General features: G+C 38.4%; 1 protein-coding gene across 1 annotated transcript; it reads left to right on the forward strand.

The window, feature by feature from the left end:
• Window positions 1-1,653: 1,653 nt before the first annotated feature.
• Window positions 1,654-23,742, forward strand: LOC123638837 (lys-63-specific deubiquitinase BRCC36-like). The gene is given in 3 exon segments (XM_045552646.1): window positions 1,654-1,782; window positions 22,742-23,321; window positions 23,324-23,742. Coding segments are annotated over 3 exon segments (1,128 nt in total).
• The last annotated feature ends 1,536 nt before the right edge of the window (window positions 23,743-25,278 follow it).

Below are 25,278 nucleotides of genomic sequence, written 5' to 3' on the forward strand. Positions count from 1 at the left end.
TTTGAAAACTTGAAGCTATGAAACTAGCTAACTATTCCTTCTGATATTACCTTTTAGACAAATGGTATTCATTTAAATTTGGGTTCTGTGAGTTTCTGATTTTACAAGAACCCTTTGGCTTTAGACGGAGAATGAGAACATCTCTGGATTCTTTCACCCCTTTTTAACTGTGAGGCTCAGTGTACTTTCCACTAAAGGAGTGAGCGTTGTCAACTAGTTAACACAAGCTATTGGAAAAATCCCTGAACTTTGCATGGGCAGAATAATTGCACACAAATGCATTCCGGAATCCTATGGAAAATATAGTGCTGTTAACTGGCATGGTTACAGCACAATTTAGCAAGTATGTTAGAACAAATTACCCCCTTTAACCGTAAGCCATTCTGTTTCACGCTTTTTAATGAAGGCCTGTGCCACACACTAGAATACTTCTCACCTCATTACTACTCATAAAAAGCAATGATCCATTCAAAGTCTCCTCATATCTCCCATATGAGTGGTAAAGATCTTCGCCTCTCCGCCCTGGCAGGAGGACAGGGAGGCTTCTTCCCAAGCCTGCCTTTGAAGTCGATCATTAGAATGTTTACTAGATAAAAGAACTCAAAAATTTATCTGTGTAATCTCACTGTTGTCATGTGTTAATGTTCTACCCTTCCTTTAAAAACAAAACAAAACATAGCAAACAAAACCCCAAGACATTTCTGTCCCTGTTTAGAGAATAAGGGAGATTTGCAAGACTCCCAGTGTAATTTTTCTCCTTTGGCATTCACAAAATATTTTCAAAGAAACTCTCAAAAGCGGGAAGAATTTAATGGGCCACTGAAATATAAAGTGTGGATTCAATAAAAAGGCAGGCAGAATGGCAAGCTGATAGGCCACTTAAGAAGAAACAGTCCAATTTTTGAATTCAATGACTCTTGCTCTCCATGGAATATAATCAAAAGGAAAAAAGTTGACTATCCTTGGAAATGACAATATATTGGTTACTGATGAACGCAGATTTTCATCTAGACAGACGTATTTTCCCCTATTAATTTCAAGGACAATATGTGATATTATTTAAGATCTCTTATCCTGTGTTTGTTCAATAAAGTTTCAGGGGAAGGCATGCTTTTTAGATGAGGGTGGTGAGTAGGGAGGGATAAATTATTTTATACTTTTTTGAAAGACATTACAGGGCTAATTCAAATGCAAAATCATGTATGTGTGTGTGTATATATACACACACGCATATGCACGTATTTTAAGATCTGACAGAAATAGGAATTAAAAAGCACATAGACGAGAAAGAATGTATCTAAAAATATTGTTTTAACAACATTACAGTATTTTAATTACCAGGAGAAATAGTTGCTCATCTCCATGATATAAAAATTTCCAGTTCGGCCATTAGCTTAATAGTGTCCAATAGCAGAGGAACATTTGCAATTCAAGAAAAAGCCCATATCAGTTATTAAAAGAGCTTAAGAGCAGGGTGCTAACATCTAAATTCTGTCACGTAAGAAAACACTGAAATCTGGCACATGTTATAAATTTAAATGATGTTTAAAATCAATTTCTTTGTAGGAAAACTGCTCTTAATGTAAACTTTTTGGTGACATTTCCAAATTTTCTTTGTGGTCTTTCTGAACATGTATCTGATCACCCGATGCGATGCTGTCAAACCCCACCGAACACTTACGCCGAGCAGTTTCTAAATTGAACTGGTATTCTCCAGGCGCTTTTTCAGAAACGCAGGCTCACTTTGGGTCACGCTCAGAGTGCTACGAGAGGGAAATGTCGGTACTGTACTTCCATAGGCCGGAGCAAGCACGTGCTCTGAGAGCCCAGCCGACCCCTGCAATAATAACTGCACAGCTTTGTTTCATTTGAAAACATAAATCTGTACACACGTACTTACTTAGACATATATCCATGTATATAGAAAAAAGTTCAGCTAATAATAAAAGAAAGGATGAACATTGGCACTGTAGATGTTGACAGCATTATGCAAACTTTTCAATATTCCCTTGCATGCTCAACTTTAACTTTTGTTTATAAATTCCACTTAGACATAATTTACAACTTCTGTTAACTTAAGCTGGGTTCTGTAAAATCTGTCTAAAAAAATCAGCACAGAGTGCTTTGAGATGTTACAAATATATCTAGATATCAAACATTGAGCTGTGCAAATTATGTCCACTTTGGAAACTCCGACTTTGTATTTATGTACATAATATATTTTGGTTCTGATGTTTTAAAATGACAAAGGAAGGCTTGCCTTTTATTTTTTTAATCTCCTGCCTTTTCCAATCCTTGCTGTAGTATCTATGAACAAGACGTAGGAGCCAAAAACAAGTAAAATGAGAAGTTCTGGAGGTTGTCACTATTTAACAACATATTGTAAAGTGTTTTGGGGAGAAAAAAATACAAAGGTCAAGCACAATGTCTTGCAAACTGTGTGAAATTTGTATTTTCATCCTAGCATATAGTTTGTAGACTTTAATATGTAAAAATGTGATAAAACCTTGTTATTTCACCCATGTATAGTTGTTGCAGAGGTCTGACCTCATCCTCTGTTAGGGATAGTTAGAAATGTCAGACAATCTAGATTTTTAAAAAGGTGAAATTCAGGATGAGAATTAGGATTAAATGAAAGGTAAAATAATACAGAAAAACACCAATTTGATATTATTTTAATGAAAGAGTAGTTTTTGACTATGAAGAGATGGGTGTAAATCAAGTATTAATATAAAAAGGGGGAAAAAATTTCCCATCAAAATATAGTTGGATACACAGGAGAATTTCTTAAGGGGAGTACCAAATTCAATCGCATTTTTTTGTCCAGTGGTGGAAGATAGTAGTTGATAAAAAGATGGTGGTAATTTTATTCAGAATCACACTTTACGCTTCCATTAGGTTTTAATTGCTTAGAAAGAACCAGAATAGTCTTGGTTGACGGGGTTATTCTCTTCTCTCCTGTTGATGTGTTGCTGTTTCTCACACGCGTGTGATAATTCTCCAGCTCATGCTGTACCTGTGGATGAGCAGAAGGAACGTTTCAGCTGTACTCAGTTAAGAGACTCAAGCCCATTATCACACAGCTTCCTTTAAACGTTCGTTCCAGTATTTTGTACCAAACCCTCTTCTGTGACCTATATCCTCTGCTAGGCCACGTTCGTTACTCATTTCCATGGCTTCAACCACCATCTGTCCTACCTATGGTTTCCAATCCTATTATTTCTAGATCACATATGTTTCCTAAGCTCTAACCCTTCTTCCTACTTGAGTATCTTACAGGTACTGGTACTTCATACTCGATGTGTCACAAATTAATCTCCTGTTCCTAAAATCCTCTTTTACGACTCAGAACCCTATGTTGGTTCATGGCCTCACCATCCGCCTACTTGCTCAAGTGAAATCTATGAGTTATCCTTTTTCTTCCTTTTCCTTCAGTTTCCAATCAAATCCATCAGTAATCTTTCAGTTTTATTTCCTAAATTACTGGTATATATTACCCCAGTCCAAGTCACCACCTTCTCTTACTTAAGCTAGGACAACAGCCTGCTGACCTTATGACCCTGGCATATGGCTGGGATGCTGCCGGGAACCACTGGGTGGGGGTGGCCTGAAGCCAGGGCTGCTTGGAGTCTTCCCCCTGTTGTGCAGCATCACCCGGCAACAGCGCTTCCCCCTAGCTACGGGGTGGGTCCCAGCCTCCAGCCTTTCCCTGTACTTCCAGAACCAGCCTTGCTGTGTCCCCTCCGATATGAGCAGGATCTGCTGGCCACTGTCCCTTCCTCAGAGGTCTGGGTTCCAGCTCTGGCTCCCCCTCTAGGCTTCTACTTTCTAGTTATTTATTTAATCCCAATTCCCATCCTCCCATCCTGAATGAGAAATATTTCACTTTGATAGCAGCCTATGGGAAATGTGTGCCATTTGCTAAATGTTCTAGTTCTTCTCACTGTTGTCCCAGCCTTCAGGGTTTCCTGCACCCTGAAGTTACTATGCTTTGTTGTCTAATGCTTGTGAAGCAATTCCCAGTTCTCTTTGTTGGAGGAACCGGTGTGCCTTCCATGGCCTTATGGGCCCTGGCGGATCCACCTTCCTGGCCCCAGACAGACAAGATTTTGTGAAATCCTTGGACTGCCTATGGTTCTGCTTCCCGAGTTTCCCACACTGGCTTCTCTCTGCGGTGAATTTTCCTGTTCCTGTTCTCCTCCACCCCTCTCCTACCCCTTATCGCCCAGCTTCTGCCTCAGTAACCCCTCCTGGCATGCCACTTCCTCAGGAGGCCTTCCCTGACCCTGACCCGCTGACCCAGGTTGGACCTCCCCTCTCTGTCCTCCCGAACCAGTCCCGGCACTCGCTTGTCCAGGCCCGTCTGCTTCCTGAGTTAAGCGGGAGAGCAGGGAACACATCTTGTTCCTCCTGGTGCCAATGCCAGTGCCAAGCATACTGGAGGCAATCAATAAATATTGATTGACTATTGAGTACATTAATTTTTTCTAATAAAAGAATTGGGTAAAGTTTTTCAGCTAAGTGCATAATTTTATATATTTTTTCCCTTCTCATTTTAAGGATTACAGGTGTATAGGCAAAGAAATGTTAGATTCTTTTTCTTTTTTTTTTTGGTCTTGTAGGGACTTTAGCTCCCTCATAGTCCCCATGAGGGCTCCCTCCAGCTCCTGGTGCCAGGTTGCCCTAAACAAACATACTGGGTAAGCAAAGGCTGGGTGCAAGCACAGCATCGAGGACAGCCCCCTAGTTCTCCTCCCAGCTGGAGGGGGGACCCCTGGGCCTCCCCTGTGTGGACACCCTGGAGCTGTCTCTGCTTTGGCTTTTTGACATTAATTTCCCACTTGGCTGCTGTTCCCTTTATCTGCAAGTTCAGTGATGCTGGCTCAGACATTTTTCCTAGAGTCGTACATGTATGAAGCGATATTTTAACTCGGAGCATTTCTTTTTGTTGGTTACCTCAGAAGATGGTTTTCTACAGTTTAATAAGAGTCCTAGTAATTAAAGAAATATTTACAAGATTGTTGATATTTCTATATTAATGAGAATAGCCGAGAAAATATTCGTTGTGCTTCCAAAAAAAAAAAAAGTGATTTTATGACTGTGGCCAGAATGGCTTTCACACAGAACTGGAAAGGGGATGGTTTTGTTTTGTCAGCTGTGCCCTGCCCTTCCTCACGTGGCTGTCCCGGGCTGGGGACGCCCAGGCCCACCTTCCTCCCGCTGCCGGGGCTGCTTTCCCGGGAGGTGGCTGTTCAGGTGGCCGTGACTCCCCCCCGCCCCACCAAAATAAGTTACCTGCTCTTTGTCTCGTCTACTCTCAGGAAAACGAAATCAAAACTAATACATTTTCACAAGTCCTGTGGGTACCGAAGGCTAATGAAATCAATTTTAGGTAAAATATGCATTTGTCCTGGAATTTTCTGTTATCGCCACGTCTAACTTGTGCCTTTGGAATGGACTGTGACTCTTTCTGTGGCAGACAGCAGATATTTAAGAGCTCTGTTTTCTTGGTTACAGTGCTGTGGGGCAGCGTGGTGCAGAGGGTGGCGCGGAGAGTGGCGCGGGGGGTGGCTAGCGGCTCTGCTTGGTGGTGACCAATACCGCGTAGCTTCAGAGCCCTAGAGTTAATGTGCGTCGCCTCAACCCACAGGAGAAACTCCAACAAGGTGATGTGGGTATTTGGGGCCTGAGGTAGCCTCTGGAGCTGATGCACATCTTTGCTTACTTTGCCTTTCAATAAAGTCTGCTCAGAAAAAGAATCTCGATAGGTCAGTAATATTTATTCTCTATGAGGTCCCCACCTTCCACTCCACCAGTCAGGTGAGGCAGAAGGGAATGTGTTTTCACAATAGTGTCACTTATCCATCTCCTACTGTGTGCCAGGTAGCGTCCACACAGTCCCTTGTGTAACCCTAATAGCACTGTAGACTAAGTCTTGTAATCTCTAATGTACCTTTGAGGAAATTGAGGGCTCAGTTGGTTCAAACATTTCCCAAAGTTTCTTGGTCCATACTGGCTCAACTGGAATTTGGATCCAGACCTTCTTTGATCCTCTTGTTCCTTCTCCTTTGTCACTGTCTCTTCATTTGTCAGGTGCACAATTTGAGTCAGAATTAAATAGATAACTTATTTTTAAGCGTCTTTTAGCTTTCTGATATGGCTTGATCACTTGATAGAATTTTGGCCCCACTCTGATCTGCAAACCCAAGTGTCGTTGCTTACATCCTTAAAGATGGGGCTTTGGTAATTTCATAGGCCCTGGTGCTCTATTATACTATAAATAAATTTTGTTGTGAACGGTTTCAGTGAGAATAAGCAGACTATTTTCCTGCCACCTCTGTTCTGATCACTGTGATCTGTTATGGAAACAGAGAACCAGGAAGCCTTTACGCCTCTGTAGCATGTAATCCATGTAAACTCTCTTCTGTGGTGTGTACATACACATTGCTGGAAGATGTTGATAATGTTAAGAAATTAGGTTTTAAAAGCATCTGCAAAATTTAGGACTTATTTACTAAGTAAGATACTCTTAGATGAAGTTAAACAAAGTTCCTTTCTGGTAATTCCAGTAATCTTTTACCTGGGCAGGAATTTAGATTCATGAAGCTATAACAAAATGCCACATACTCAAGTCCCCAGGGAATTTTGAATAGGAGGCAATGGAGTGCGGAAGCCGGTTCACACTGGCTCACAGTGTGAGCAGGTTGTTAAATATTCAGGAATTCTGTGAACTGGTTGTTAAAGACAGCCATTATTTAAAATAGGATTAGACAAATTTATAATTAAATTTTATTAAAAGGAAAGGTAATACTCAAAATTCATTACTTCCTAATTAATTTACCACATCCGAGTATTATCTATGCTCTTGAGATTATTTATATTTATTGTGTCTGTATGGTGGAAATAGTATGCAATGGTGTGCTATTGCATACAGCTTTCAAACCCCGCATTCAGGGACGTTGGTAGCTTGAATTCTGTCATAGCGGGAGGACTTAAACCACAGAAATCAGCAGATGCTAAAAATCAAGGCTTTTTTGTTTATTTATTTATTTTTGATGGTCTAGACTTAAGAAAACAATGGGAGATATGTTAAAAATGCAGATCAGACTTAAAAGCATGTTGTAGCTATAGCTGCTACATGAGAATAGTGCAAAATTTGACGACATATCCTTCCAGTATTATATTTGAAAACCGTTGTCTGATTCAGCAAAGGAAAACGAGTGAAGTTCCAACATATTTCAATGTGTTTACTTTTATCTTGCTTGTTAAGGTAAATGAAAATATTAACCAATGTTCATATTGGAACTAGAGTTTATTCGGCAATTGTAAACAGATTGATTATGGATTTAAGAATTTGGCAAAAATCAACAAAAGCCTTCTGTGGGAGTAAGGTGGCTACGTGAAATTAGCTGGTACAGGCATGCACCAGCGCACCACGGACAGGAGGCACACGCAAGCCTTCCTCGGGTTCCAGTTTATTCTCTGTGAATTGCAAAGTTACTGTCTGCTTTCACAGGGCTGAGGCTTGTCCTTCGCCACTGCCAATTAAAATATTAGTGTAGTTAGTTGACGAAATACAAGTGCTGCAAAGGCTATGGGTACAATCTATCATGGCATATTTAAAAGTCTTCTGAATGTCAATGGATGATTTTTCCAGAATAGAAAAACACCTCATTCTACAAATTTTTGGAAAACTTCCTCCCTCCTAGTGCACATGTAAACTGTGGGCTATGACATCAAATTCCAAATGAGCTTCAAATTCCAGTTGAATTTTGTTTCCTTCTGGATATAGTTAGTGAATTAAAGAGTAAGTAAAATTTTTCAAAAGACTTACTCAAGTCTTGCAAACTTTTGTTATCATTGTCAGTGTTGAAAATCTTGAGTGATAGAGTCTAGAAGGGAAGTTTTACCATTATTTTAAAAACGTTAAATTCCTATCTTTTTCCTTTCTTCCTTTTATTTCTTCTCTCTTCCCTCATAGCTTCTCTCTCTTTTTTCTTGTATTTAAATTTTTCCATTCATTGGAGAATTTAATTGAGAACAGAGGTATGGATGACACAGAGATACGTGAGAATTCATGGAAAGTTCCAAAAATATCAGGGAGAGTACAAAGCATAATTAAAAAAAATTTTTTTTTTATATATTTACTGTGAAGGGCAATTGCAAATTGACATCTGAGTCCTTATTTTTGAAATACCTCCAGCTTTTTTTCTGTAGTCAGAACCACTATTACTTTAAACACTGTAGGTAACACATGAAAAAGTAGTTTCTAACGTCATGACCGATGACTAATGAGAAGGTTCCATCCTGTTCAAGATGTCGCTCCCGCATGTTCCTGTGACAATTTGCCCAAGAGTTAATGAGGCATTTTCCACAGAAATTGTTAGACCATATTTTCCCTCATTTCCAAGAGTGGCTGTATGTGTGTGTGTGTGTGTGTGTGTGTGTGTGTGTGTGTGTGTGTGTGTGTGTCTGAATGTTTATGTACAAGTACCCACAATAACTATATTGAGAATCCTCACAAGAATCTGATTTTTCCCAGCTATTTGTGAAATGTTTTGTTATATCATACTATGGGAGGAAATTTAAAATGACAGTCCATATTCGTTCAAAGCAAAAGAAGCTTGGTGCTCATCATGCGGCCAGTAAGGCAAAACCCACTTTCGTTTACTTGGCTTTGTGAATCTAAATACTTATGATTGTCCTAAGACCTGTGCAGTCAAACAACAGTCTTTGTTTTCCTAGCAGAACTGTTCTCTCAAGGATAAAATTATCTGACAGATCTAAAGAGATTATCTAAAGTGATAATCAAAAGAATGAAAAATACTGTAATTATACAATTAAACTAGTTGGACTAATAGGATGTTTGGTGTATGAGGTCTAACAGCAAAATAAATTTAAATGAAAATTCAGTTACTGGATACCATAATATTCAGGAAATTGTCTAATATCATAAATAGTAAAAATTTCCTGCTATGAGAATATTTGCGTGTATAAAATCTCTTTTTAAAAGAATTTTCTGCACCTTAAGTTCTAAAAGCAATATTAACCTTTGCTAGAAAATATAGTTATTTTATTTTGAATCATTGTTCACTATGTATTCACTTCCTGCTTTCTTCGAAATCAATCTATTACCTGAAGTTTGGCAGGCTTTAAATTGAGGCTTGTAATGGAGATTAGTTTCTCCTAAGAAGCATTTGCATCACCAATTTTATTGATCCAATGGTAAGAAAAATATGATAAATTTCCTAACTTTCCATTGAGCTAAGTTAAATACTTGCTTATCTTTCAATTATTCTACCTTTAAACTTTTCTGGTTTGAGATGTGTGACATATGAACTGAACTCATTCTTTTATCTTCTAAACAAGATATGAATCTAGTTCTTTCACTTTCTTTCATAACAATGGCAGTAGATCTGACCTAAGGCAGAATGCCAGTTCTCGGAAACGTTGTTCATGAGCCTTCCTACTGGATCCATCTGGGATAGGCTTTCAGCAACTGAGATGCGATTACAAATGCAAGGGTGGGTTTGCTGGAGAGGAGAGAGGCAACCACAGCCAAATAGAGGGTTCTGGGACTCAAGGAAAGTGATGAAGAGTTTAGTAGTAAAAGTCAAAGCTACTGAAATAAAGGAAAACAGTGGATAGAAAAAAGCCCTGGGAATGGAAAAAAACCTTCCCTATATTAATGTATAGGGAAAAAAGTTGGTGAAGTTCTGGTGAAAGAAAGGAGAGCCAGGAAAGCACAGCAGCAATGGAATTGTCTTTCAAGAGTGTCAATAAAGAGCTGATGGCTGGGAGAGGGTGCAGTACCGTGACTGAGAGTTAGAACCCAGGAGTCAGAAAGCCTTCTATTGACTCTCTGCCCTAACATTTGTAGGCTGCCTAACTTTGTGCAAATTATATAACTTTTATCTGTAAAGTGAGGATAATTTTATAATCTATCTTGCAAGGCTGTTGCACAGAATAAGTGAGAAATAGTGCCCTTAAAGTGCTTCTCACTTTGTGTGGCAATATTATCTGCTATAACCATAGCAACAGATGCTTCAGGAAGGTTAAAAAGAATGAACGACAGGCAGATCTTAGATCTTCCCTGGAAGGCAAGGCAAAGATTAAAAACCTGTAGGAACTCCTCCTACTCAGATATGGGGCTTTCAAACCTTTTTGGCAATAGGGTTGTCTTTGTCGTTCTTACTGTAGAATGTTTGTGTGGTGTGTGTGTGTGTGTGTGTGTGTGTGTGTGTGTGTGTGTGTGTGTGTATGCACCTGAATAAAAATAAATAATTCTAAATAGATCTGATAATTTCCATGAAAAGAGGTTCCCAGGAAAATGTCAGGAAGGCTATTATTTCCTCTAGAAAGGATTATGAAAAAATGCCTCAGAGAATGAATCACAGGCAAATGCACACTAATTTGGTTTCATTTCTTTGACAAAATTTTCTAAATGTTATTTTATCACGGTGTATTATGCTTGTTTTTTTTTTCCTTTAAAACAAATAAATAATTTGGATTTTGATTATGATTTAAACTTAAGCCAGTTGGTTTTTGAAACTAGCCATTAAATCAATAAAGAACAGATGACTGAATTTTAATCTTCAAATAGAATCCATAGAATTAAGGATCAAGTCAGCTTTGTGTTTTAGCATTTTGATTTATTTGATGGTCTAATCAAATTAACAGTTACAATTTTTTTCTGTGAAGTTTAGAAAGGAGACATCAGATACAATCTCAAAAATCTGAGGATGGTTTTAGAAAATATGTTTTAACATCACTGAAATGTTAGAAAACTCATTTTGGACAAAATAGCACAGCAAGCATAATCAGCTATATCATTCGGCACATATAGATTCCCTTTTATAGTGAATGCCCATACAGTACCCTTATCAGTAGTGAGCTTTAAGCTTTTCCACCTAATTTGTGATTTCTGCAAGGTAAACACAACCACTGATTTACCTTTCTTTTAATTGGGTCCCAGTTTATTTCTGCAGAACTAAATGATTGACTTCCTCCAAGGCACCAGCATAATGCCCCCAGAATTGAAATCCCTAGTTTATATTCTTCGGGATAAAAAAAGATATAAACAAAAGGTATTTTAAACTGTCTTCTTTGCTAACCTACCAAGGCCCAATAGGGGAGCCTACCTTTGATTACTGATGCGGGTCCACTGTGGTCATCGAATATTATACAATAAACTGTTTACATAGCAGCCCTTTTTACAGGTTTTAAATCTTCCCAAGCTGCCAATTTCTGAAGCAGAGTCTGCCAGCTGGCAGACAGAGAAGTGCTTGTGTTCTAGTTGATTGAGGTAATTAACAGCCAAAACTGTCAGAAGGTGACAGCAGGCAAAAAGTTCTTGCCCCGGGGTCACAGCTGGACTCCAACAACTTGCTCCTGATTTACCAGTAAAACTAATAATGTAAGTAATATTGGTATTAAATTATAAAATCAAGGGTTGAACCAAAATTCTGGTTTGTGCCACACATTTACTGGCATTAAATTAGCGATAATGTCTTGCAGTTTCTCTGCCCTACTAAAAGGACCCCTGGAAAAATGAGCATGTGCCTATTTTGGCAACAGCATGTGGATCTTGGCACACGTAAAAGAGCAAAGTGGTGCCTTTAACTTTGATTTCTCTCCATACGAGGACATAGCATTTTTTTTCATGTTTAAGAAAATCAAACCCTCAGGCATTAACGGATCTTGTTTAGAAGATAATCATTAGACTAGACTTATCCTTAATTCTGCTTTGCAGTTCAAGAGTGAGCAACACTTTTCATTTGTACACTGTTTATTTTCCTATAGTGTCAGAGAAAGAGAGAGATATTAGGTGGGTGGATGGATAGAATGATATACGGAGATAAATTCAGATACACATGGAATTACTAGCATCCTAAGTGTACTTTTAAAATGATCTTGATTTTTAAGGAATAATCATTATTATCAGAGACTTTTCAAAATTCTAACAGAAAAATGTAGGGGGCTTGCCAATTTGAATTGGATCTTAACTTCCCAAGTTTTATTACACCTTTCTGGCAAGGATCCGTACCACCATAAACTTACGATTTATCTAACTAATAATGGTTAGATTTGTTTATTCGTAAAATAAATAAAAGTAACTTTTTAGATTTATCAGGAAAATTATATAAACATAAAAATTTAACTTTTCTGAAAATGAGTCATGCACTGTGCTCAGTGATCCAACAGAGATTTTTAAATGCATTTGCAAACAGATGCGCTCCTTTGAACTACAGCCCTATCTCCAGGCTCAGACGTGGAGGAGACTCAGTGTAGAAACCCAGAAAAAGAAACCTAACAGGTTATCCTGTGTAGCCACTTTATCTTTGGCTTCTGAATAACGGAAAGTGCTAAGCTGAATCAAGTAAGCAAATTTTTAAAAAATCTTGAGTTGACTATACATTCTAACAATGTGTTAAGAACCATGAGGGAGAAAAATAATTTTAAGATTTGTTTCCTACTGTCCAAGAAGTTTAGTGTCGAGATGGAGATAGAACAAAATGATAAAAATAAATAAAAATGTTATCATCTCAGATGTACCACAGGCAGTACACAGCTCTTTGGATGTGGAGTCAGGTGAGAAAGGCCCAGAGGGAGGTGAGGCTGGAGTGTTTTGTACATAAGGGATAGACGACCTTGAAGTTTGCAGAGGTTACAGGTAGATGTGTCAGGTCATGGGAAATTCTAAGGCGCTTGCCTTTTATTCTGTGAGAATGAAATACCATTGAACGTGAATGAGCAGGGAGTAGTTTGATCACAGGGATATTTTAGAAAGATCATTTTAGGGAAAATTTTAGGGAAAATTGACTGAAGCAGTGATTCTCAAAGAGATTTTTTCCCCTGAACTTGAGGAACCATTAACTCTGATCAGTGCACAGTGGCCATGGTAGGAGATGGCCATGGGGGCTGGGGGTCTCGCTAGTGTAGAGGAAGAGAGGTTCCCGTTAGCAGTTAAGCATTCCAGCTCAGGAAGGAGGTGATGAGGACCTTAACTGGGGGTGGGGATAATGGGAAAATTGAGATAAAATGCAGGGGATGGATATGAGTAATTTGAAAGGAGAATCTAAAAGGAATAACTCTGAAATCTGAAACTAGTGTGCAAGATGCAATGAAAACCCAAAATGCACAGTGATGAGTGGATAAGTGGAAATTGTTACACGTGTTCAATTATTGATAATCTCTTTCTTTGGACACACTAAATGCTCTCATGCATTTTGTGCCACTTAAAGAACCATTTAGTAGCCTGTGATGATACAGTCATTGAATTGTTCTGCAAGAATCATATTCCTCACCATGAAATCCTACAGCTTTAGTTCTAAGAATCAATAGACATTGAGTGTCCACTTGGTATCATGCTAGGTTCAGGGGATATTAGAAGAAATCTAAATTATCTAGTGAGAGACATAAGGCATTTCCTTTTTATAAATGTCAATCATCATATCAAGTAATAGCAGAAAAGACCAGTTCAGAAGAGGATATACTTTAGCAAAGGAGACTTTACTGGGAAGCAGTGGGAGGTAGAGAGATGGGCAGGATGCTTCAGCACAATCACGTCACAGTTGTATATATTATACACACACACACATATATATAAATGTGTACGTACTAGAAACACTTTGGCTCCATGGCAGCTCAAAGGTGTGGGCCAGGGCCTGCGAGGCGTCTTGTAAGGTCTTGGTTTTGACAACTGCCAGAAGCCTGGCCTGGCAGGAATGCAAGCGAGATGGTGGGAACCATTCTGACTCCCTCCAACCTAGCCTGAGATTTGGGAAGCGCGGTCCCTAACTCGGATAGCACCTCCCTGAACATTGCTGACCCTTCATAAAACAAAACAGGCTAGATAAAACACCCTAGCTTTGAATAGAACCTAGAACATAGTGATTTCAATCTAAAGTGAAAATTAAAACATTGATAAAGGCCGTTCTTAAGAAATATACTTTACAAAACTGGTAAATGTTGGAGTTCAATTGGCCTAGACCTTCAGATGATTGCATTTTTTTCTTCCAATGCACTTCCAAAAGCTTTTTTATTGTGGAAAGTTTACACACATAGTAGAGAGACCAACAGAATGAATCTTCATGCATTCATTGCATGTCTTCAACAGCTGTCATTTGGTCAATCTTACTCATTTATCCACTACTTCTGTGGAAAGAGAGAGAAAGCTTGATCTTCTCAAAAGCGAATCTCGAACATCATATTATTTCATTTAAAAACGCTTCAGACAGGAAAAATGTTGTATTTTAAAATTTTACTTTTGCTTCCTGTGATCTGGAGGAGAAAAATAAAATAAAATAAAAATAAAAATAAATAAAAAAAATAAATAAAAATTTTACTTAATTTTTAAAACTGGTACTTAGGAACAATAAATCTTTGCCTATCATATAAATAGGATTTTGTAAAACATATTATTTTGTTTTTTGACTTTGCTTATATTTTTATTTTTGTCATGCAAAACCTTTCTGTGCGTGCTTGTATATATATATTCAAATTTATCAATCTTTTCCTTATTGATTCTGGATTTTGAATCATAATTATGAATATTGTGGGCTTTCTCAGGCCGTAAAGGAGTTTACCCATGTTTTCTTTCTAGTGCTAATATGGTTTCATATTCTGCATTTGGCTATGATTAGTTGGGGACTTATTCTGTGAGAAAAAGATACAGTGTTTGCAGATGACTATACACGTGACCATCGGGACCCTTTGGTCACCCTCTTTCTCTCGTATTCATCTAACTTTACAGAACCTTTATTCCTGCTCCTTCCTCACTTACCATCTGCAGTCCCTACTTCTGTGGGTTCGTCACGCAGCTTCCACAGTAAGCAACCGAGATTCAGAGCTAAATAGTTATATTTACCGTCCCCCAAAGAGCTTATGACCCCTGTGGGAGTGAAGACACCTAGGCAGGCGATTGTGACATCGCCTTTAACACAGCATGAACTTCTCCGTGAGGACAGACTCAACCTGGACGGGGAGAAGTAAGGAAAAGCTTCCAGGAGGACTTTCAATCTCACTGATTTTTTATAGGATAGAAGTGGAAATCAGCCAGAGAAAGTGATGTTGGGGTTGTGGGGAGAAGACGGGATTCCAACATGAAGAAGCAGCATGTGTAACGACAGAAACCAGAGACACAATGGTACCGTGAGAGAGCGCAAGCAATTTCAACTGTGGGGAGCACAGGGCTGCAGACATGATAACGGCTCATTTTTATAGAGTGTTTATTACGTGCCAGCCCCTGGACTAAGGGCTTTTTATACATTATTCTCTTTTTAGCCCCACAGCCATATGTATGTGACAGTGACATTAATATTGTGTTAATTATCCTACAGAAGGGGAAACTGAGAACCAGAGACAGGAAGTGAGTTCCCAGAACCACACAGCTGGGAGGTGGTAGAGCCAGGATTCGTACCCAGACTCTCTGGCTTCAGGGCCCAAGTTCTCAATGGCTCCACTGTATTGGCAGGTGATGAATGGCCTTGAAGAATATGGTAGGTCACCAGATGGTTTTCAGCAGAAGAATGATGCATTTACACTTTTAGAAGATGCCTCTGGATGCAGGGTGGAGAATGCACTAAAGAGGCATCAGTGCCTGTGTTAAGATCATTTAGGAGCTCAATAGAACCTGATGAGAAATAGTGGTTTGAGAGTTGACCTAAGTGGTAGCAATGGGGACAGAGACACATAGGTGCAGATATTAAATAGCTCAGACTTCCTCCCCCACTGGATGTGGAAGGAAAGGCTGGAAAGAACCTTTGTGGCTTGGGCAGCTGGCTGGATGGTCGTGCATTAATTCTGAATAAGCTAATTGATGATAATTTAAAGAAAAAGCCAGAACATAAGATTTTTAGTATCTTAATAAAAGGAGGACACTGTCTTATGGTCTGTGTATGATCATTTGGGCAGCAATTGGGAGTCAATGCAGCTCAGTTAATTATTACACGATAACGCTCAGTGCATACATCTATCAGGTGATACAGTTTACTTTGGCCTGAGATATTTTACCCAACAGTTACTTAATAATAGGACACACAAGGCAATGACCAAACACAGATGTCCATGGGAATCCCACAGCTTGCCCAACTATCTTTTGCAGTCCTAATCTCCTAATGCTTTTTAAATTTATAATCCCCAATAATACCTTTCCCTTGAAGATAGCTGTGAGGGCTTGTTGGAGATTATTTTGGCAGAATTAGAATTGCCCAATATTTTGTCAATTTACTATTTGAAAAACATGTCAGAATAAATACCAGCTTCTACAATTAGGTTAAAGAGGCAGTTTTCTGTTTAGAAAGCTAGGCTTGTCAGTCACCGTCCACTTGTACTTACCAAATACGGTATTTGTTTAGAACATGCTTGTGAACATTCACGTCTTTGTGACTCAGTCTAGGCTAATGCAACGTACTCCTTATTAGGCTTCTAGAGAAGATGTAGTAGGTAAAGAGGATGACTGTTCAGCCATGGAGTGTGCTTTCACATGGAGCAGGGGTTCTAAACAGTTCAATAATCAGATTCCTTTATATTAATTTTTATATCCTCCAGGCACTTCAGGTTTAAAAAATGTCTACCAAACTTTATTTTAAAGTTATAACATTTTTTTTTGTATCAGAGTTTCTGATTGACATGGAATAACCAGTGTTACCCAATGATCCGATAAAATTCCAGTGTAAAGCAAAGAAATATGACATTAGGGGTAGTCTGTGCCCCTTCCTCTTGGGTAACTGTGATATTTCAACTAAAATATTAAAATGATTTGTTAGCTTTTGTCAGTTAGGATTTAATTTGGTTGAACTCAACAAGGCTCAAAACAACAGTGGCTTAAAATCAGTTTATTTCTCTTCAATCTAATATCCCAAAGTAAGGATTCCAAGGCTGGCATAACATATATGCTCCATGGTGTTCTAAGGGAGCTATATTCACCATACCATCATCCCCAGGTATGGTAGACTGGCCCCCAAAAGATATCAGTCTCCAAAAAATATCAGGTGCTAATACCGGGAACCTGTATATATTACCTTATTTGGGAAAGGAGTTTTTGCAGATATGATTGAATTAAGGACCTTGAGATGGGGAGATTATGTTGGCTTATTCAGGTGGGCCCTACATGCCGTCACCCGTATCCTTATAAATGAAGACAGATGGAGATTACATACATACATACACACACACACACACACACACACACACACACACACACATGCATACATACACAGAGAAGGTGATGTGAAGACAGAACAGAGATTAGAAGATGCTGGCTTTGAATATTGGAGTGACGTGGTCACAGGCCTAGGAATTCCAGTCTAACTTCTGAATTCAAGGAATGGTTTCTCCCCTAAAGCCTCTGGAAGGAGCATGACTCTGGACACCTTGATTTTTGGCCCAGTGATAATGATTTTGGATTTTTTGTCTCCAGAACTGTGAGAGAATAAATTTCTACTATTCTAAGTCACCAAGTTTGTGGCAACTTGTTACAGCAGACACGGGACAATAATACACTAGGGATTGGTATGTATTCCTTGTCCAAGATAGCCAAATATCTCATTCCTCTTCTATGCAGGACCGTGTAAAAAGAGGAAAGCATTTATTTATTCATTGACTCATTCAACAAATATGTATGGAGAGCCTATTGTATGTCAGGCATTGTTCTAGATGTTTGTAATGAATCAGTGAAAAACACAAAATCCCTTTTCTTCTTGGAACATATATTCTATCAGATGAAAACAAAGAAAAATAAAACACAAAAGTAAGCACATTTTATTTTATGTTAGAAAGTTAAAAATTCAATAGAAAAAGAAAGAAAATGTATAGCAGAGTAAGGGGGGTTGAGAGGGCCATGCGGAAGTGGGGTGAGTTGTATTTTAAACAGATTGGTTGTGGGAGGCCTTGTTGGAAAAGTGGGGTTTGAGCAATGACTTGAGTAAAAGCTGGGCAGTAGATTATATGGGGGAAGAGCCTTCTGTGAAAAAGAAATAGCTGGAGCAAGAGGTTTGAAGAATGAGATTGCCTGATATGCGTTGAGAACAGAAGGAGGCCAGTGTGATAGAGCACAGGGAATATGGTAGAAGATGAGGTCAGAGAGGCAGGGGGGGCAATCTAGGAGGATCTCGTAAGTTACAGTGAGCTCTGTGGCTGGTCATATGGACAGTGAAGGTGTGAGCTGAGGGGTGGCATGATCTGACTTAACCAGTGAAACTATCATTGTAGCTGCACTGTTGAGAATAGATTGTGGAGGTCAGGGATGGACTCAGGGAGACTGTCAGGGGGTTATTGTCATAATCCAGATGAGATATAATAGTGATTCTGATCACAGTTGTAACAGTACAGATAGAGAGAAATAGTTGGCTTCTAGATAAATCTTAAAGATAGAACCAACAGGATTTCTGACAGGTTGAATGTGAAGTATGGGAGGAAAAGGAACAATAAAAGATGACTCCAAAGATTTGGGGTTAAACAACTATAAGGTTGGCATTATCATCAAATAAAATGGGAATGCTGCAGCTGGAAAGAGGTTTTTATTGGGGGGGGGGGGAAGCCAGGGTTTCACTACGGTTTGAGCGATTGGACATCTACATGGAGATGTGCAGCAGGTGTTAGAATATATGAATCTGGGGGAAACGTCTGAGAGGGAGACAGCTAGTGGGACTTTTGCCTCCAGCAATGTCAGACTAGCTTATTTCAGGCCAAAGGTCCTACCAACAATAACTAGATCTAAGCAAAACATAATAATACTTGTTTGAAGATGTTCAGCTTACCAAAGCTAAAGCAAAGCAACAAAGATTTGAGAGAATGTTTTTAGACTGAAGTGAAATGATCCAGTTAGAACCATGTAGATGCATTAAAAAAACAAGCAAAATAAAGGGTGAATATTTGATGTATATAGGAACACTCGTACACTGCTGGTGGGACTGCAAAGTACGACAACCCCTATGGAAAGTAATATGGAGATACCTCAAAGAGCTAAAAGTAGAACTACCATTGGATCCAGCAATCCCATTACTGGGCATCTACCCAAAGGAAAAAAAGACACCTGTGCTTGAATGTTTATAGCGGCACAATTCACAATTGCAAAGATGTGGAAACAACCCAAGTGCCCATCAATACATGAGTGGATTAATAAAATGTGGTATATGTATACCATGGAGTTCTACTCAGCCACAAAAAACAATGGTGATCTAGCACCTCTTGTATTATCCTGGATAGAGCTGGAGCCCATTCTACTAAGTGAAGTATCACAAGAATGGAAAAACAAGCACCACATATACTCACCATCAAATTGGTATTAACCAATCAACACTTAAGTGCCCATATAGTAATAACATTCATCGGCTGTCGAGCAGGTGGAACTGGGGAAGAAGGGATGGGCATATTCACACCTAATGGGTGTGGTGTGTGCTGTGTGGGAGATGGAAATGCTTGTAGCTCTGACTCTGGTGGGGCAAAGGCAATATATGTAACCTAAACTTTTGTACCCCCATAATATGCTAAAATAAAAAATATATATATATTTAAAAAAGAAAAGAAAATTAATTGTATAAATAGTTTTGTGGCTTTGAGGTATATGTAAATTTAAGATACATGATAATAATTGCATACAAGTAAGATGGGTAATTGGAGTTACACTATTCTCAGATCCTTGCAATATCTGGAAAACAGTGAAATTACTAATTTATATTAGATTTTAATAAGTCAAGGGTGCATGCTGTAATCTCTAGACTAATCACTAAAGATAGTAATGTATTACTGGGAGAAACAGCATGATAAATAAGATGATACAAATAAAAAATTTGATTAATCACATAGAAAGTAAGAGAGAAGGAAAATGGAATGTAAGACAGGGAGGGTGCAGAAAAAGAAAGCAAAAAATGTTAAGACAGTAGATTTAAACCCCATACATTATGAATTACATTAAATATAAACATAATGAAGACTTTAATTAAAAGACAATGATTGTCAGACTCGTTAAAAAACCTAACTATGTGATACTCATATGTACCTTAAATAAAAGGATAAAAAAGTGTTGAAAATAAAAGGATGGAAAATCATACACAATGCAGACTATCCAAAAGAAAGCAGATACTGTATATAAACTAATACCAAAGTTGATTTTAGGCAAGGGACATTACTAGAGCTAAAGAAGGACATTTTGGAATGCTAAAATGTTCAACTCACGAGAATAATTTAAGAGTTTTGGATTTGTATGTACTTAATACATAGTCAGAAAATACATAAAGCAAAAAATGACATAACTAAAAAGAAAAATACAGTATCTGTGATCTATTTGGAAATTTGAAACACATCCCTCAGTAACTGATAGAACATGCAGGAAAAAATCAATAAAGATATAAACACAATTAACTTTCTTGATATAATCAATACAGAATACTGCACACAATAACTGCAGGGTATATATTCTTTTTAAGTGTATTTTTAACACTTGCTAAAATTGATCATAAAGATAGATTTTAAAAGATTAACTAGAAAACTTTGAATATAATGCCCAATATAATTCTAAAACATACATGGGTTAAAAAAAAAAACAGTGAAAATTAGAACATATTTAAAACTGAATAATAATGAAGATATGATATATAAGTACAGGCACATCTTGTTTTATTGTACTTGATTGCATGTCAGAGATATTTTTTTTTTATAAATTGAACGTTTGTGTCAACTCTGCCTTGAGCAAGATTATTGGTGTCATTTCTCCAACAGCATGTGCTCGCTTGCTTCTGTGTTTCCATGTCACATTTTGGTAATTCTGGTAATAATTCAAACTTTATTTCTGTTATGTCTGTTATGGTTATCTGTGATCAGTGATCTTTGAGGTTATTATTGTACCAGTGGACTCTCTCTACTCAGCCTCACGTACATACTCTAGGAAACTTACTTGTTTATGTGTCTAACTCTCCATTTTCCTCAGTAGCTGTAAGCTTTCTGCGAGCAGGAATTTTTCCAAATTATCTTTGTATCCCTGGCAGCAGCATAGTTCCTGGATATAAGCGCTACTGACTGTGTCCTTCCAAGATTCATGTTCACACCTAATCCCCAATGTGATGGCACCTGAAGGTGAGGCCTTTGGGGGGTGATTGGGTCATTAGGGTAGAGCCCTTATGAATGGGATTTGTGCCCTTGTAGCAGAGCTCTCAGAGACTCCCTTGCCCTTCCTGCCGTGGGAGGTTATGGCGAGACAGCCGTCTAGGAACCAGGTGGGAATCAGCCCTCACCAGACAGCAGATCTTCCAGTGCCTTGATATTAAACGTGCCAGCATCCAGAATTGTATGAAATAAGTTTCTGTTGTTACAAGCCATCCAGTGTAGGATAGTTTGTTCCAGCAGCCCAAGCAGACTAAGAACAATAAGTTTACAATCAAGGTTAATCAAATGAATATTGAGTAATAATTAATAAAAATCTTTTTAAATTTACTTTGAAAATGTTTCTCAGGTATGTCCTTCCTTTTTTTTTCAGCTGGCATTTCTTGTTTCAGGTTTTAACCATTACAAGGAAAAACTTGTAATGATGCTTAAAAATCTTTTTTGAATATGAGGTACCGCCTCTCTTTCCCTTCTTTTCCATATAAACACAGGTGTGCACACACACAGATACACACACACACACACACACACACACACAACACTTCTGCTTCTACCCTGAATACTAGTAGACTAGACTTTCTTAAATGCTGTTGTCCCATGTCACTCCCTTGACCAACACCTTCCCACCATTGCCATTGCCAGTAAAGCTCCTCTTTTCTTCCTCCACCAAGTCAAATTAAACTCATTTACTTCATCCATGAAATGTTCTCTCATTGCTATAACTCTGAGATTTGAAATTCTTCCCTGGAACTCCTTCAACATTTGTTGTGTGTACCTCAAATTGTCATGAATGTATGTCCAACATGGATTATATCCAACTGGATTATTTACCTCTTCAGGAAGAGGGCATTTAAAATGTCTGCACTCTTCTACAGAGTAGAATCCTGAACTGAGAACATAGGTACTCAGCAACTATTTAGTAATTGAGTCCATGGTATGTTTAGAATTGTTTGTTGGCATTTTAATGGAACTATCTATAGACAGAAATACAGCTGAGTGCTCACACATTAAGGTATTCCATCTTATTTCAGTAGGACCTTGTGGATTTCTACATTGGATTTACGATATACTATTGTGTCCATCCCATGTATCTGCATGTATGTCTGATTAGAGTCTTAACATATTAAGATTTTATGATTTAAGGCTGTAGAACAAAAGTTTAAGCACTTGGGTTATGGGCACAGATTAACCCAATTTAGAACGATTCTTTGGTCTTATTCTAGCTGGATAACCTCAGGCAAGTTATGGAATTTCAGAGCCTTGGTTTCCTCATCTGTAAAGTAGAGAAAATAAATTTCTATTTCATAGGCTTGTGAGAATCAAAAGACGTGGAGAATTTAATATTTAGCATAGCACCTGCCACAGAGCAAAAGCACTTAATATACAATAATAATTTTATTGTAAAAAGAGATTTAAAAATCAAATCCAAACTTTCCATTTTGTCTATAAAGAAAATGAGATTTGGAGAGGTCAAATGACTTAGCCACGGTCACTAGTTAATGAGAGAAATGACCTTGGAAAAACCCAGATTTCCTGGCAGCCTAATGTGTCTTCCAAGTCTGATGTTGTTTTGCAGTCTGACTCCATTCTGAGGACTTCCTGAAGTCTTGGAAGTATGTTACATGTTATCTCATTATAGGTATATAGTGCTCTGAGAGAGTTTGCTATAAACATTTTAAAGACAGGACGCGGGTCGCAGGCGAGGTTGCACCGCAGCACCCGGTTTGTCAGAGCAGAGCGGGCCGGAAGCGGAAGTGAGCGAGGGTGGAGCAAGATGGCGGTGTCGGCGGTGCAGGCCATTCTTCTCGAGTCCGACGTTTTCCCAGTTTGTTTCAACCACGCTCTGAGCACAGAGAAGGAGGAGGTGATGGGGCTGTGTATAGGGGAGTTGAATGACGACACAAGGAGCCTCTCCAAATTTGCATATGCTGGAACTGAAAAGCACACAGGTGCTGAGAAGGTTGACACCATCAGAATTGTTCACATTCATTCTGTCATCATTTTGCGACATTCTGATAAGAGGAAGGACCGAGTAGAAATTTCTCCAGAGCAGCTGTCTGCAGCCTCAACAGAGGCAGAAAGGTTGACTGAACTAACAGGTCGCCCCATGAGAGTCGTGGGCTGGTATCATTCCCATCCTCATATAACTGTTTGGCCTTCGCATGTTGATGTTCGCACCCAAGCCGTGTACCAGATGATGGATCAAGGCTTTGTGGGACTTATTTTTCCTGTTTCACAGAAGATAAGAACACAAAGACTGGCCAGGTACTCTACACTTGCTTCCAATCCATACAGGCCCCAAAGAGCTCAGAGTATGAGAGGATTGAAATCCCAATCCATATTGTACCTCATGTTACCATTGGGAATGTGTATCTTGAATCAGCAGTAGAGATGCCCAAGATCCTGTGCCAGGAGGAGCAGAAGGCATATAGGAGGATCCACAGCCTTACACATCTGGACTCAGTAACCAAGATCCATAATGGCTCAGTGTTTACCAAGAATCTGTGCAGTCAGATGTCAGCAGTCAGTGGGCCTCTTCTACAGTGGTTGGAGGACAGATTGGAGCAAAATCAACAGCATTTGCAGGAGTTACAACAAGAAAAGGAAGAACTTATGCGAGAACTTTCTTCTCTAGAATAAAGCAGGAGACGCAGTGGGGAAAGATGAAAATATCCAGTGTAAAATTAATTAAGCTAAATCAATTTTGAAGAAGAAAACGTTGGAGGACTCAAATTACCCAGTTTCAAGATTTACTATAAAGCTGTAGTAATCAAGATAGTATTGGCAAAAGAATGACATATAGTTCAATGGAACAGAAGAGAGAACCCAGAAATAGACCCACATAAATATGCCCAACTGACTTCAACAAAGTGCAAAAGTAAGTCAGTGGAGGAGGGATAGCCTTTTCAACAAATTATGCTGGAGCAATTAGACACCTATAGGCAAAAAAAATGAATCTTGACTTAAACTTTTCATGTTATATAAAATTTAACTCAAAATGTATCATAGACTTAAATGTAATACGTAACTACAAAACTTAGAAAAAAGTCATAGGAGAAAAATCTTCAGGATCTCGGGCTAGGCAACAAGTTCTTGGACTTCACCCAAAAAACACAATCCATAAAAGGAAAAAAATTGATATATTGGACTTCATCAAAATTAAAACATATTGTTCTGGAAAAAATTTAAGAAGAGGAAAAGACAAGCTACAAATTGAGAGAAATTATTTGCAAACCATATGTCTGATCAATCTGGAATATATAAAATGTGCTCAAAACTCAATAATAAACAATCCAACTAGAAAATAGGCAAAAGACATGGACGTTTGACTAAAGAGGATATATGGATGGCAAGTAAGCACATGAAAAGATGTTAAACTTCATAAGTCATCAGGGAATGTGAATTATGACCACAATAAGGTAATGATTTATCAGAATGGCTAAAAAAATGTAAAATGATACAGCCACTCTGGAAAAGAGTTTAGAAATTTCTTATAAAGTTAAACATACACTTACTATATGACCCAGCAATTGCACTTCCAGACATTTATTCCAGAGAAATGAAAACCTATGCTGTCACAAAAACCTGTACACAAATATGCATAGCAGCTTTATTTTTAAAAGCCAAAAACTGGAATCGACCCAGATTTCCTGCAGTGGGTAAATGGTTAAACAAGTCATCCATACCTTGGAATCCTACTCTGCAATGAAAAGGAACTATTGATACAACCACTTGGATATACCTCATGGTATTACGGTGAATGAAAAAAGCCCATCTCAAAAGGTTGTATATTTTATGATTTAATTAATAACATTCTTGAAATAACAGAATTATAGAAATAAGGAACAGATTAATGGTTGCCAGGGACAGGGACTAGAGAAGATGTGGGATATGTATGACTATAAAGGGTAGACACAAGGAGTTCCTTTCTGCTCATGGAACAGTTCTGTTGTGGTGTTAAGTATGTAAATCTATCCCTGTGCTAAAATTGTATAGACCTGCATATACACAAATGTATGCAGGTAAAATCTGGTGAAAGTGAATAAAGTCTAGTCTATACTATTGTTAATATCTTGGTTATTAAGTTGTACTGCTGTTATGTAAGACCTTACCAGTGGGGAAAACTGGATGAAGGGTACATGGGACTCTCTGTACTATTTTTGCAACTTCCTGTAA

This window comes from Lemur catta, chromosome 5 (genome assembly GCF_020740605.2).
Source record: "Lemur catta isolate mLemCat1 chromosome 5, mLemCat1.pri, whole genome shotgun sequence".
NCBI classification, from domain to species: domain Eukaryota; kingdom Metazoa; phylum Chordata; class Mammalia; order Primates; family Lemuridae; genus Lemur; species Lemur catta.